This window comes from Acomys russatus, chromosome 24, assembly GCF_903995435.1.
Source record: "Acomys russatus chromosome 24, mAcoRus1.1, whole genome shotgun sequence".
NCBI classification, from domain to species: domain Eukaryota; kingdom Metazoa; phylum Chordata; class Mammalia; order Rodentia; family Muridae; genus Acomys; species Acomys russatus.
In genome coordinates, this window is record NC_067160.1 from 49442058 (window position 1) to 49457907 (window position 15850).

At 49.5% G+C, this 15850-nt stretch overlaps 2 protein-coding genes across 4 annotated transcripts in view; one reads left to right on the forward strand and one right to left on the reverse strand.

Moving 5' to 3' along the window:
- Nucleotides 1-15850, reverse strand: part of Rpl12 (ribosomal protein L12) — a 1083577-nt gene that overhangs the window by 184620 nt on the left and 883107 nt on the right. The gene's annotated exons all lie outside the window — the stretch shown is intronic.
- The window catches only part of Mvb12b (multivesicular body subunit 12B), a 155908-nt gene that overhangs the window by 49412 nt on the left and 90646 nt on the right, over nucleotides 1-15850 (forward strand). For all 3 annotated transcript variants that reach the window (XM_051166254.1, XM_051166256.1, XM_051166255.1), the window contains exons 4-6: nucleotides 5670-5766; nucleotides 11897-12026; nucleotides 15088-15210. In XM_051166254.1, the coding sequence (XP_051022211.1) occupies nucleotides 5670-5766; nucleotides 11897-12026; nucleotides 15088-15210 (350 nt within the window). The remainder of the gene's footprint in view (nucleotides 1-5669; nucleotides 5767-11896; nucleotides 12027-15087; nucleotides 15211-15850) is intronic.

The window sequence follows — 15850 nt, forward strand, 5'->3', positions numbered from 1 at the left end:
TGACATGGGGCATTTCATCATCACAGAGAGGCGTCTCCCTGTGTACATGAACTACATGAACGCCTGTGTACATGAGCACACGAACTAGGGAACTTTAAAGATACCTGCAAAAGCTTTCCCAGTGAGGCATTTTAGCAGAAAAGGGGCTACCTTGTATGAGGCCAGCCTGTGCCTGTACCTCATTTCCTCAGATGATTTACCACTTTATTTTTTGGTTTCTCTGTCTTGTTTTTTCAAGACAGGGTTTCTCTGTATAACTACCCTGGCTATCCTGGACTCGCTTTGTAGACCAGGCTGGCTTTGAACCCACAGAGATCTGCTTGCCTCTGCCTCCTGAGAGCTGGGACTAAAGGCGTGTGCTGCCACACTCAGCTCCAGTCTCCTACTTATATTTCCTTCCATGATAGTGAAGTCATTACCCCGGGATGGGAGTGGTTGGGTGGGTGGGTAATTTATCTGTTCTAATTCAGATAATTATTTGGAAATATTTTTTACCAATTTATAAATTTAATTATAATGCTACTATAGGTTGTAGTTTTCAAAAAACACAATATAAAATGTGCTGAGTAAAAGGAAAGAAGCCTTCTTTATCATACCCTGCCTGACCGTCAGAGCCCTCCTCTCCATCACAGCCTCCCTGACCATCACAGCCCCCCTGACCATCACAGCCCCCCTCTCCATCACAGCCTCCCTGACCATCACATCACAGCCTCCCTGACCATCACAGCCCTCCTCTCCATCACAGCCTCCCTGACCATCACAGCCCCCCTCTCCATCACAGCCTCCCTGACCATCACATCACAGCCCCCCTGACCATCACAGCCCTCCTCTCCATCACAGCCTCCCTGACCATCACAGCCCTCCTCTCCATCACAGCCTCCCTGACCATCACATCACAGCCTCCCTGACCATCACAGCCCTCCTCTCCATCACAGCCTCCCTGACCATCACAACCTCACTGTCCACTGCAGCCTTTTTCTCTGTCACAGCCAGTATCTTCATCATAACCCTCCAGCCTGGGGTCCCATTGACAGGTGCAGGTTTGTCCCTTCAGCAGTTCCGGATGGGGACTGTCATGCTCACACACCACCTGTTGCTCATTGGTAATTCTTTGTTCTGAATATTGTTCCCAACATGTTCAGGGTGTGGGGTGAAGCCATCCCATTAAGTTCTTCCTTTAATTACAAGAGCAATACATTTGCTGCTTGTAAAGTATAGAGTTTATGACTGAATAGGGGAATCTTTTTACTACCAGCCTTTGAATGCATTTTCAATATCAGGATGGTGGCAGCTGTGCCAGACAGAGTAGGCACCTGTACAGGGATTGGTGGTATGTCTGCACAGATCCTTTGAGTTTATTGTAGCCTGAGGAGACTCCACAGAGCATAGGTGAAGTGTCATCACCTTACCAGATGCTGAGCTCATGAGCTTATCGGTAGATGCATTAACTATCCTTTCTACCTGCACCCTCATGCACCTGCACCCTCATGCACCTGCACCCTCATGCACCTGCACCTTCATGTACCCTCCTCAGCCTCCCTGTCTCCGGATTCTACCCAAATGCCTTTGAAAGCTATATCTGATTTTGCTCCTGTTGTCTCTGTCTGCTGACCACTGCTTCCCGTGGAGTGCCTGTGGGCTCACTGCTGCTGGACTCTTAGGAGGAAGTCCTGAAGACTTGCTCAAGCACCTCGTCTAAGTTACTTTTTTGCTGCTATAATAAAACACTGACCAAGGCAACTTATAGAAGGAGGGATATATTTTGTCTTATGGTCCTAGGGGGATAAAAATCTGTCATGGCAGGGAGGTGCAGCAGCCAGTGGCAGGCATGGTGGTGAGAGCAGGGCCCTGAGAGCTCTCGTCCATGAAGCAGAGAGAGAACTAGAAGTGCTGCAAGCATTTTTACTCTCAAAGTCCGTCCCAGCTACGGCACACCTCCTAACCCTCCCCTAGCTGCCCCATAAACTGGGAACTGAGTGTTCACATATCTAAACCACCACAGCTGTGTGCCAGTCCTGTTACTGGCCCCACAGGATAGCCATGGGTGTGTGTGTTTGGGGGGGAGGGAGACTTGCTACATTTCCTCCTGAAATCTGTGAGGTGTTGTTCTTCTAGGCAGAAGAGTTCCTGATGCCCTGGAGTTGGGCAGCAACAAGTCCATTGTGGTGCAGAGAAGGCACTGGACTCACTAGTTTGGGGTGGATTATAGAAAACACAATTGCTTGGCTTGAGGGCAGTGGTGGTAGAGCACTTGCTTAGCGTGCATGGGGCCTGAGGCTGTGGTTCAGTCCCTGGAAGTGCTAGGAAACCTGTTGCTCTCCATCAGTAGCTGGGGTCTGGGGGCTATAGAGATGTAAGGCTGCCAGGAGAGCAGCGAGTGCACCTTTTTCTTTCTAGTGGAAAGAGAATGACTGTGTTCATTCATGCTAGGGGCAGCTTGCTTAGCAATTCCATCCCCAGTACCAAGAAAAGGAATGAGTGTCTTCTTTATCCAAATGATAAAGTCAGGGCATTGAATTCACTTTGGGATCAAATTTTGGGATGACAGAGCCCACTTGCCAGCCCTTGAGTAAAGCAGGACCAGGCACATCCTTACCAGTGGCGGCTGTCTATCTGTCCGGGTCTATCGTTAGAGCGCAGGCTTGGCAGAGTACCACTTTACAACCATATGGGAGGGTGTGGGATCTCCAGAGCAGGCCAAGTCTTAATTAGGTGATTTGAGACTCCCAACATAGGGGTTTGGGGAGCTTCCTTTGAATCCTAAATTCCTTTCCCCAAATCAGGCCATTAATATAGAAACCTGGCTTTAGAGTGACATCGCTTCCTGGGGAAGGAGTGAGATTAATTGCACTTTTCATGCCCCGTACTTTCTGCGTTACCTGTAATAATAATGTACATAGATTAGGTAGGGAGGATGTTAAACAGAAGGATTTATGAACATTTGAATATTAAGTTGGTTATCTGTGGCTACCTTAAATGCAAAGTTGTCAAAAATAATTACAGTATACTAGCAAATGTTGGCTACCAGAGACAATATAAATACCCTGAGTCAGTGTATATCGGGCGTCTGGTATGAATCATTTGCTCAGCAAGGATTGGGAATACGTTCTTCATATTTATGAGGAGGAAATGAAAGAGAGCATGAGTGGGGGAGGGGAACCAGGAAAATTAATGGTGTTGTAGCCCTGTGGTATAAAAAGGAAGCGGGGGGGGGGGGCGACCCCACAGAATGGCAGCTCCATAGAAGAGGGCCACACTCAGGCTGCAGGAAACTTCAACAGGGCAGCCTCCCATTTGTATGCACGGAAGGGTTTATCAATACCTGTAGAATGGCCACACCACCAACGCTCTGATTTTATGATCAAGGCATTTTCTCAAGAGCATGGAGGTGCGGTTGCTAAGTGGCTGCAGTTGACTTGTACAGAGTCCAGCGCATTGAGTGGAGGATGGCCAAACATGATAGTGATGAATGCCCATCCATCCCTGGGGTCGCACAACACGCCCAGTGCAGAAGCATGATGACATGGGAGACCAGCTGCCTCGGGGGCGGGTGGCTGCCAGTAGATTAGATTGGGCTGCTCTGAAGGCAGCGGGTGCTCCTAAGGCTCCCAGCTGGGCCCCGTCTCCCTGTGTAGTCAGAAGTCTACACCACATTAGAGAGGACCCACTCCCTTCTTACTGCACCTCAGTGCATATTGTCTTCCTGAGCTACGGTAACACACACTGTGGGCAAGCACAGGGATGCAGAGAGACAAGGACAGCTGTCTGATGAAACAGCTGTGGAAGTGCTGGCCACAGGCTACACCCGCCCCTCTGGCTCTGGAGCTTCAACTTGAGGCATGTTTTACGTATGCACCATAGCAGCTAACAATTAACTTTGGGAAATTTGGTGGCATGGTTTAGATTTGCCATTCGAGAGGGAGTCTGATTACCAGCACCTGACCCTGCTGAAAAGAGTGTCACAAGCGTTAACGTATTTAGCCAGTTATTATTGAGTCCCTACTGTGTGCCAAGAACTATGCCAGCTTGGGTGAGAAGCATGAGCAAGGATCCTTTCTGTTCCTGTTTAGTGGTGGCAGCCAGGGCCCATGGTGTATAGTTTCTGCAAAGACGCCTTTCAAGGTGGTAGGTAGATGGACACCTCCCAATGCCTGTCTTAAGTCACAGTCCTACTGCTGTGAAGAGACATCATGGTCAAGGCAACTCTTATAAAACAACGCATTTATCTGGAGGCTTGCTTCCAGTTCGTTATCATCATGGCAGGGAGCATGATGGCGGCACACAGGTAGGAATCATCATGCTGGACCAGTAGCTGAGAGTTACTTCTTGATCCACTAGCTGAGCCAGAGACATTAGGCCTGGCATAGGCTTCTAAAACCTCAAAGGCCGCCCCCTGTGACACTTTTCCAACAAGGCCACACCTCCTAATCCTTTTCAAATAGTGCCACTCCATGATTACTAAGCATTCAAATTGTGAGCCTATAGAGGCCAGTCTTACTCAAATGACCACAGTGTCCAGTTATAAATTGATAGGAAGTTAGAGAGGCCTTAAAGAGAGGGCGTGCCTGGCTTCTTTCAGAAAGCAGCATTTTTCCTCTGTGGATTTTGGAGATGCCTGTGCTGTAAGGGTGGAGATGGAGTCTGGGTTCCCCAAGCTCAGAGTTAAAGTTGGGTCCTTTCTCTATGGGGAAGACTGGCTTGAGAGGTTCCTGGGGGGACAGAGCCTGGGCTCACCCCTCAGATGTTTGTCTAGGACTGCAGACAAAGGAAATGAGCGTGCATTCAAGCTGGGCTTTGGGGGACACAGTGCTTCTGCAAAACGGGCACACAGAGCACATTGCTGGAATCCTAACAGGAGAGATTTGGGCTGGGAACCCATTATTCTTGCCTTAACTGGCTCTGATGAGGCTGAGATGACTGCAGATGTGACTGCAATCTCCATAGCATCCCTGCATGCGTAAGATGTAGGGCACATTTCTTGAGAGCTGTTTCTAGAGTGTCATGGAGGCTGCAAATGCTGGCGTATTTGCAGAGAATTCTCTATTGCAGTTATAGAATGGTACGCCACCTACCATCTTCAAAAGATGTCTTTATGGAAACTGTGCACTGTGGACCCCTCTGCCATCACTAAATAGGAGCTCTTAAGAGCCCCCTAAGCGAGTCATTTCAGAAGGCACGGGATACGGAGGTGGCTGGGCTGCCATTCTGTTAGTTTATGATTCTTGGGATTTTGTAAGATGTTTCTTGTAAGTGAAAACTGTCAGCCTGTGACTAGCAACCCCTTAGGCGTGTGATCAGTCCCCTTTCAGTTTAGATGCAGCTTTTCTCCTGCAAGCATCCCAGAACTTCCTCTGTTTAAAAGGCTCACGATGTGAATGCTTAGTCATCAGGGAGTAGCACTATTTGAAAAGGATTAAGGAGGTAGTGGTGTCCAGGGACATGCACACACCTGCCCTCTGCTGAGTGAGTAGCTTTGAGATTCCACAGGTGAAATATCCTTCCTGAGGACACCAGTGTCCCTGGCAAATTCTGGAGCATTAGGTCCCTGCTTCTTTAACTAACTGGCTGTGGTAAAGCTGCAGCAGTCCATGTGTTAAATATGAAGCCAGGGATGCAAGCAGACTGAGGGGAGTAACGATTGATGGGCTGTGTCTTTTTTTCTTCCCAAGAGCCACTTGGGGAACGTGCTGGTGGACATGAAGCTCATCGATGTCAAGGACACATTGCCTGTGGGCTTCATTCCCATCCAGGAGACGGTGGACACACGTGAGTCGACCCTTAGCACGCTTGCCTTGGGGACAGTCTCCTTCTCCTCCAGGTGGACATTCAAATACTTTGTGTGTGATTCTCTCTGAAAACATTTGAGGGAACTTCCTTTGGATGGTGAAGAAGCCCTGCCACTTGCGACATCCACCTTTGTTCTCTGTGTGTCTGAAGAGCATGTGGGTCGCTGCCTGCAGTGAGCAGAGTCCTTTGTCTGAGATTGATGCCCCCAGCTGCTTGCGGTCACTCAAGACCAGAACAATAAGGCTAGGAACAGTCGGTCTGTGGTCTTCCCTCAGCCCTTGCTAAAGCCAAGCCCAGCACAAGACCCTGAAGCAAAAGGGAGGAAGTGCAGACATCAAAAGACGCCCAGGGGCAGCAAGAAACAGCTTGGTGCCTGGTTTGAGGCCCACGGAGAGAACAGGAGGCGTGAGCCAGAAAGACTGCAAGTTAGAGCACGCGAGATCTAAATTGGAGCCAGATGTGGTGGCTCATCCCAGTAATCCCAACACCTGGGAAAAGCAGTACTCAAGGTCGCCCTTCACTGCAGAGCAGTTCTGAGGCCAGCCTGGGCTACACGAGAGCCTGTCTACTTAAGAAATAACAACAACAAAACCCACAAAAAAACACTACCCCAAAATAAAAGCAAGATTTAAATTAGACCAGATGCTAAGCAACACTGCACTGAGCTGAGCCTCAGGGAACTGTGGAAAATGGAGAAGCTGCCTCGGGGCCCTGAAGTGTTAGGGGTTGAGGTCCTGGGGTGCTGGGGCTAAGGTCCTGGAGTTCTGGGCCTCAGGTACTGGGGTACTGGGGTACTGGGGCTGAGATACTAGGGCGCTGGGGGCTGAGGTCCTGGGATGCTGGTTGTAATAGCAGAGCTGGTAAGATAGTGTCAGAAAGCCTTGTGTATCTGATTTTCTTTATTTGGGTGTATATGAACTTGCTTTATTGTAATTACTCATGAGCCCACTCCACAGCAGTGAAACAGTGGATAAGAAAAGAAATCTCTTTATCTGTGGGATTCCTTTTTAGGATTCCGTACACTGTTCTTTGTTAGTATATAATTATAATTTATGCAATTCTTTCTTCAGTTTTTGCATGGTGCAAACATTTCTGAACCAGTATTTGCTTGCCATTTTCTTGTTCTCATTTCCTACTGGGCAGCTTCCATGTCCCCACCCTCACCCCTACCCCCACCCCTACCCCCACCTCCACCCCAATGGCTCTTATTTCAGCGAAGCAGTGGATTCCTCACTGGCAGATTCAGTTTGCTGCGCTGTGTCCCAGAAAATGTCAGGGTGCCAGCTGGTTTTAACACTCACTTTGACATCACCTAGAATCACCTTAGAAAGGAGTTTCAGTGAGGGGTTGCCTGGGTCAGACTGGCCTCTTGTGGGAGGGTGGGGAATCTTAACTGACTGAGCCCACTGTGGGTGGCACCCTCTCCTGGGCTATATGGTGGGGGGCCCAGATGAGTGTAAACTTGGAGGAAGCAGGGATGCATCTGTTTCCCTCTGCTCTTGACTGTGGACATGACATGACATGACTAGCTGCTTTAGCTCCTTCCTTGACGTCCTCTCAGTGATAGACTCTGAGCCAAACAACTCTATGCTTCCTCCTGTTGATGCCTTTGGTCAGAGTGTTTTATCACAGCAGTGGATACTAGGACACTGTATCTTCATGATGTCATTTTACCTTTAGGAGACCTCTGTAGAGATGAATTGTTAGGCCTGTTTTCATATGAGAAAAACAAGGCACAGTGACAACATCTTAGCTAAGAGCAAGAACACACACATGCACATACAAACACAGACACATGCATAGACATGCAAATGCATTTATACTTATATACATGTGCATAAATAAACATGGATACATATATGCTCACACACATACACACATGCATGCACATATACACACATGCATGCACATAATCATGTGCGTAGCACACACATATACAAGCACACACATGCACACAGATACATATGAACATGTGGGCATACATACACATACATACACATGCATACACAACATACACTTGTGTGCACATGCATATGCATGCACAAACACACATACACACACATGTACTACACACATCTAGATTTTATCTACCTATGTAGCATGGGTTTTTTAAATAATGGTTTATTAAGATAATTTAAAGGGCTGGAGAGATGGCTCAGAGGTTAAGAGCACTGTCTGCTCTTCCAGAGGTCCTGAGTTCAATTCCCAGCAACCACGTGGTGGCTCACAACCATCTATAATGAGATCTGATGCCCTCTTCTGCAGGTGTGCATGTAGGCAGAGCACTATATACATAATAATATAAATACATCTAAAAAAAAAAAAAGATATAATTTAAACCTGGTGAGGTGGCACACATCCGTATTCCCAGAACTCTGAGAGGCAGAGTTCTTTCTGAGTTTGAGGCCAGTCTAGTCTACAAAGTGAGTCCAGGACAGCCAAGGCTATGCAGAGAAACCCTGTCTCGAAACAAAACAAAACAAAACAAAAGATACAATTCAAATATCATGAAATTCACCCTTTTAAAGTACACAATCCAGTGCTTCTTAGAATACTCACACTTGTGGGCCATCCATCATGGCCCTTTCATCTCCACAGCTGTCCTCAAAGTAGGCACCAATGTCGTGGAGACGTTGCCTCCCAGCCCTCACCTCCCTGCCCCCACCAGCTGGTGCTTTCTGCGCAGCTCTGCCTGTTTCTGGTAATTCCTACATGTAGTCTTGTCAGGCCAGGGAGATGACGCAGTGGATAAAGTGCTTGCTGCACAGACAAGAGGACCTGAGTCTTAATCCCAAGCGGGAAACTGAAGGAAAGGCCCTGTCCACCTCTGAGTCCTCTGTTGGGACCAACCCTGGACTCTAGTCCTAGGAGTCAGTCTAGCTTGGGCTTGTAGAACTCCAAACGGGGCCCTGACTCAGTTTACCCATTTGTCAGATGCCTTGTAATGTCGCTGGAGCACCTGGGTCCCTTTCAAGTTTTCTCTGTGCCTCTGCTGCTTCTCTGGTTCCTTAAGGACAAGATGGCAGGACTGGTCCATCCTCGACTCATCTCAGGGTCTGTCCGGCACAGGGCCTTGCTGGCTGTATGGCTTCATAAGCTCCGTTGCCAAACTGGTATCTCTCTGGTAGCAGTAGGGGCTTCATTTCCTCAGATGTACCAGCAAAGGCTCCCTGCCTCTTATTTCAGTTGTTTTTAATTTAGAGTTTGCCACTTACTAGCAAGCAGGAGTGCTTTTGTAAATGTGTGCTTGCTAGCTTTGCCTCCTCTTCCGTGAGTTCTCTGCCTACAAATTAAAATGGCCTGGTTGATTTGTATTCATTCCTGGTCTGTTTTCCCCCTGGGGGTTTTCAAAGTTTTAAATATTTTCTTGATACTCCTTTTCTGACAGCTAATTGATGTGTAGTGTCTTTTGTATGGATGTGTGGCTTAGCCCCAAGGGATTCCCCATTCTGAATTCCTGTTTGTTGAGCTCAGTAAGTGAGCCTTGTTGTGGGCCTGTGCGCTGACTGCTGGGGCCCAGGGGTTCTGATTGGGAGGCCAGTCCCCATGTTCGCATCCGTTGCTGTCCAGAGGATCCTGGACACACCCCTGGACATGGGATCATTTCTTAAAGACTTCCCAGGGGACCAAGAGCCTCATGGGCAGGCCAGTGTCTCCTGAGAGCATTTAAAGCCTTGATTTCATGAAGTCAGCCAAAAAGATGAGACTCTTGTAATTAATGTAAAATATAGCCTGTTGCAGTCCATACAGCACTTAAGCCCTGGAAGACTGTTTGTTTTAGTAAAGTGCTGTGTACTCTCCCTGTGTTCATTAGCATGACTGAACACATTTCTATTGACTATGTATAATATGTTTACTTAAAATGAGGCCTGCTTAAGCATGTGTAATGAATGAGTGGATCCGTCCTTTACCGAGCTGGCTGCAGATAGAGGCAGAGCCAAGCTGTGGCAAAGGCAAGCAGAGTACCTGCACTGTGGTTTACCTCAGGGGAGGTCTCTAGTGCATCTCCTTCAGGGCCTTAACGGAACAGGAGCTGAAGGTGTTAGGTACAGGGCTGCTTCTGCGTCCCCTTCCTCCAGGATGCCATCTGTGCCTCAAGAATGATGTTTGCCCTGTGGATTAGAGACAGTTCTACAGCTTGAAGATACCATCTAGCCTTCTGCTTCTGGGAAAGAACTCACGGAATTTGGGCACTTCAGCCTGGCTTTTAAAAAAGACACCCCCCTTCCCCCACAACCTAACAAGGACCCAACAGTACTGCTAATTCTACAAGCCTGCAGAACTGCCCTTCTCCAACTGGCTTTTCTTTGTTGAGCATGTGCTGTGTGCCAGCACTGACCAAGAAATCATGTTGCACATGGTATCTACATGACTTTCTCTGGGCTTCCACCAGGCAGGTCCCTGTATAGATGGAGAAACTGAAGCCCAGGATGTTTCAGTGACTTCCAAGGTGCCAGTGCCACCAATGACAGAGCTAGGATTCCAACCCAGATCCAACTGACAGAGCCAGGTGCGGTAGCACACACCTGTAATTTGTGAGACTGAGGCAGGAGGATGACAGGTTTGAGACCCTGCCTTAAACAAAACCTACTCTAGGCAATTGAGTACTGAGACTGGAAGAAGTAGTCGTCTCCAGTCAGTAACCCGTTACCAAGTGGTGGGCCTGAAGTTGTGTGACTGAACACATTGCATTTATATGTGTAAGAAGAATATATATATTACAACATTAAAGAAAAAGAGGTCAGGGACCATGAAATTCAGAGAGCAAAAGGAGTTTGTTCTAGGAGGCCTAGAAGGAGGAAGGGGGAAGGGGGAAATGATACAAGTATATTTTAATTTCAAAAAACTGTTAAAAAAAAAAAATAAAGAAAAGAAAACCCAACAAATCCAACTGAAAGACTTATAGACTGTTGGAAAAAGTTCAGAGCCACAAATGAGCCAGTGGGCACCATCGTTAGTTGCTAGAGCACCAGCCATAGTGTACAGATTGGACACGTGACGGTGAAGAGCCACACACTGGCATTCCCTTCCTGTCCCAGCCCATCTCAGAGGGTCAAACAGTTGAAGAACAGCCACGTTTGAGATGGAAGGTGAGCTCATCAATACAGAAGGAACAGCAGAATCCGGAGAACTGCTGTTTTGAAACCTAGAACCAAGGTGTGGCTCCTAGCTATGAGCATCCTAAAAAAATCACAGCTGGAGTACTACGCAGGAGGATCATGACCCAAGGCCTAGGCCTGTACTGTGCAACTCAGCAAAGTGGCTCTGGGAGCCCACCACGCATGTACCGCCTTCCAGAAAGCTCTGACTTGGGCCGAAGCTAGCCGGCTGATATGCTACTGGCCGAGGGCAGAGCAAGTGTCTTTTTTTCCTGCCTCTCTGCACCGCAAAGCAACAGAGTTAGGAGGGGGAGTTAGAAGCCAGGAGTGCTGTGGTCCCATTGGATTTGTAAGAGCTCTGTGGCCACGGCTTCATTAGCAGAAATAAGAACAGGGATGGCCAGAGCCAGAGAGAGAGGTGATTGCAGAGTGCAACGGGCGGAGGAGACCTGGCGGGCCTCTGCAGCGTGCACAACGTCTAGATATGGATCCAGACAAAGGGCCATGCCATTGTGCAATGATGGAGAAACTTGAATCTCAGACCATGGACGAGGTCAGGAGTTCCTGCTCCATGGCAGGAACATGGAGCGGGTTGGGGCAGCATGGTGTAGAGTTGAGGATTCGTTCTACATATCCAGAGAAGGTAAAGGCCTGGGAAGAGCTGGAGCCAGTGTGCTGACCAGGAGCAGGTGGTTCTGCCCTGCAGCTCTCACCCCTCGGGCTGTGCTCAAAGATTTCTGTAATACAAAATGAGAAAGAAAAGGAGTCTTACAGTGGGTGTAGCTGTGGCCTGAGGAAGCTTCCCAAGACTATGGCAGCAGTCTCGGAGCTCCTCTTTAGCCAGCGTGTCTGGGGTCAGGCCCCGGACGCAGGGCAGGGTGACTGAGTGGTGTACTTGGGGCCTTCAGGAAAGCCAGGGGTGGAGCTTAGCCCCTCTGCCAGGTGACAAAGGTGATGCACCCCTTCTGCATCCCCATCAGACTCACAGCTCTCTGTCGTCCTTTCCTTAGAGGAGGTGGTCTTTAGGAAGAAGAGGCTATGCATTAAGTTTATTCCCCGGGATTCAACCGAAGCTGCCATTTGTGACATTCGCATCATGGGCAGGACGAAGCAGGCACCTCCCCAGTACACGTTTATTGGGTAAGTCTCAACAGCATTTTCACACCTGCTGCTCCCGCACTTAGAGTGGTTGGGCTCAGCTATGCTCCGGGATGGACTCATCACGGACTCTGACCTCGGCCACCTCAGCTTACTCTGCACCGGCTCCATGCTAGGCCTTCTCTCCCCTGTGCCGTCATCTTTCTGGCCCCTTTGCCCCCAAACCACTGTGGGCCTCGGCTCCTCACACTTCTTATCAACCTGGGGCATTTTATGGGTGCCACTGGGCAGATGCTGCATCGCAAGGTGGGGGTGGGGAAGGGGTGGAGGTGAAGGGGGCAGGGGGGAGGTGTCCCGCCCACATGGAGCAGCTGTTCTGAAGGGAGAGATGAGCAGTTAGCACGAAGATAAACAAGGTCATTCCGGACAGTGAAGGGAGTGTGTCTCTCCCATGACCTGAGGGCTACTCCAGTCAAGCTATCAGGCAGGGTCACTGGGCAGAGATCTCCAAGAGAACCAGCTCTGAAGAGAAAGCTGACCTGTGTGGGCAGAGTGGGGGTGAGTGTGGCACATCCTGGGAAAAGAGGGCCACCTGTGGGCATACCAGGCAGAGTGCTGGGCCCAGAGGAAAATAGTGCTTCCCTGGGTTTTATTCTGGACACACTGGTCCTACTCAGGAGGAAAGCCACATGTTACATGAGTCTACAGAACGTGCCTTCTAATAGAGCGCTTGCTGGAGGCTGGGCCCACCGGGTCCTAGTCACGTGTAGCCTCAGACTTGAGCAGGGCCTGGCCCCAAAGCTGCTCCATAAACTCCAAGTGCAGGCAGATCTTCATTTGGGGTCCCCACGAGCCTGAGTGACAGGAAGCCCAATCAGGAGTGGCTTCCGAAAAGGAGGCATCTGTTGGCTGACGCAGCAGCCAGGCTTGGGCAGGCGGAAGTAGGATCTCAGGATGAGGACACCTCGTTTCTTGTCCTCTCAGTCCTCTGCTAGGACCCTATCTGACACCTGTTCTTCTGGGGAAGCATGACACTGCTGTCCCTTAGCCAGCTACCCTTCAGAAGTGGGTCCAGGGACAAGGAGGTCTGCCTTCCTGAGCTTCCTGTTACAATTCTAGAACTCAAGTATCCTCAGTCTTGATTCATGTAACCACCATCAAGGGCACCCCTACCTGGTCACTGTCGCCTGGGACAGTTGAGCTGGAAGTAAGGACCAGTTCAGAAGGACCAGTTCAGCAGAGCTCCAGGAAGAACAGTGATGGGGTGGCTGTGCCAAAATGATCAGGGCGGTAAAAGGTCGGGAAGGCGGGGCTGGGTGGACCAAACACAGTAGATGCCGACTGTGCTCAGTTGGTAGGGACTGGGATCCCACAGCTGAGGTCCCTTCAGCCCCTTCCATGTGGACTTGGGCTGGCCATTAGCAGCTTAGTGTAGAGCCCGCGCTTAGAGTGCACCAACCTCAGCTCCATCCCCCGTACCAGAAACTGAACAAGTAAAGAAAGGGCTGTGGCTGCTCCCTTCCCACACCTGCAAACCCTGCTTTACAACCAGACTTAAAACTAGCTGTGCCAAGCAGGTTACAGGGTTAGGGGGCAGTTAGCACAACAGTCACACATCACCCCAAAGGCTTCCATTGACACACACACTACAGCCAACCACTGTACTTTCAAGGCATATTTGCATCTACTGTTTACGTCTCTCATTACAGTACAATTTTTAAAGATGCAATTTTAACTGTTTTAAACAATTCTGAAGAATTGATTTTACCAGTATTTGTCTTGATATATAAAACTAGAATCTTTCTTCCTCAATGTAATATTTTTAATTACTGAAGTACAATTTTTATTTCATCTTGGGCCCTAACATTGTCTCCTAGATTTTTCTGTGTGATTTTTTTCAGTCAGAGAAATGAGTAGAGGATTCAGAACCAAAGTCACTTACCCCATGTGCCACATGATGAAGTCCAGTGCTTGCCCTGTAGGGGACAGAAAGCTGAGACTGGAGAGGACACAGCTTCCACTGAAGCAGGCAGCCTGAGGTGGGGTGGGGGTGGGCAGGCTTGGTGTCACTGTGTTGCAGTTGGGGGCACAAGGGCGGGTTTAGAACAGGCCCCAGGCTACACCCAGGCATGCAGAATAACTATCTGATTTTTGGAAGAGATGCTGTCCCCTCAGCTTCCAGTCCCGTAGACACAGTTCTGGGGGCAGCAGGGAGGGCTTGTGTATGGTAGAAGTGATCTTGTTTTGTTGCCAAGGGTGAGCTTGCCTCATTCACATCATAGGTGTGCAGTGTGTGGCATGGCCACAGTGACTGTCACACCACGTTAAGGTGTGTATCTACTCATAGTTGTGGGCTGGGGGCTTCCAATTTGATGGTTTGAGGCTATTTTCCCAACTTACCTTGGAGTGAGGCCACATTTAGTGACTCCCAGCTTTAAGCAGCCAAGTCTTGACATATGAAAGTGTTGTATAGACTTAAAAATCTTTCTCATGCTTAGACATCAGGCATGTGTCTGCCAGACGAACCCTTCTCAAACTGCCTCACCCTGCCTGTGTGGAGGACTTGAGACCAGTGAGGCGGTAAAACAGAACTTACATGCCAACAAACAAGGCAGTGCAACCAGAGTGGGTGGGCAGGCAGTGCAACCAGAGTGGGCGGGCAGGCAGGCAGGCAGGCAGTGCAACCAGAGTGGGCGGGCGGGTGGGCAGGCAGTGCAACCAGAGTGGGCGGGCAGGCAGGCAGGCAGGCAGTGCAACCAGAGTGGGCAGGCAGGCAGGCAGGCAGGCAGGCAGTGCAACCAGAGTGGGCAGGCAGGCAGGCAGGCAGTGCAACCAGAGTGGGCAGGCAGGCATGCTGCTGGGGCAGGGGGGGGCGGGGTGACAAGGGGATGGCCACATCACCTTGCCCATGTGGCACAGCTCACTGGTGCTAGGCTCTGGCCGCAGCACCCAAGGCGTGAGGGGAGGAGATGGGGCCTGTCTTACATGGTGAATGGCCTCCCTGGGGTCGGAAGCAGCCCATAAGTGAGGTAATGTTAGCTTTGTTGCTCAGGTCAGTGCGCTGAGCTCAGCAGTGCCTTGAAGATTTTCTTTTCCTTTGCAGGGAACTGAACAGCATGGGCATCTGGTATCGCATGGGCAAAGTGCCAAGAAACCATGACTCGTCTCAACCTACCACACCCTCACAGTCGTCAGCTGCTTCCACCCCAGCCCCAAACCTTCCCAGGTGAGGCTTTGTTTGGGACCTCACCATGCAGTGACTTGGCGTTAGGTCTGCTGAGCCATGCAGCAGTTTAGAACACACCCAATTAACATCTGCTAAAATAGTGCAAACTGTGGCTGAGGATTGCAGAAGTCTAAACTTGGGCCTTAAAAATTCCTGGTCAGAAATCTGTGCATCCCACTGTGTAAAGGATGTGCTGTGCTCTATATTGTGTGTATGCTACAGATTCCTAGCATAGCAGGAATGTGGCTCAAACTTGGCTGGCTTGGTTCTCACCCTTAATCCCGGCACTTGGGAGGCAGAGGCAGGCGGATCTCTGTGAGTTCAAGGCCAGCCTGGTCTATATAGCAAGTTCCAGGCTAGCCAAGGCTATGTAGTGACACCCTGTCTCAAAATACAAACCAAATAAAACAAAACAAATTGGCTTGCCATTCAAATGAGCTTATAGGCTCACAGGTATGTGTGTGGCAGCCAGATGGCCGGGCCCAAGGGCAGAATTCCCTCTTAGCTCTGCCAGCAACTCATCGGAGACCCAGCAGGACTGGTCAGCCATCCATGATGTTTGCTCTTTCCAGAGGCTACAAACTATAAGCCGTCCTTAGAAAGTGCTGAGCTTTCAGGAGATTACATTCATTGTGATAAT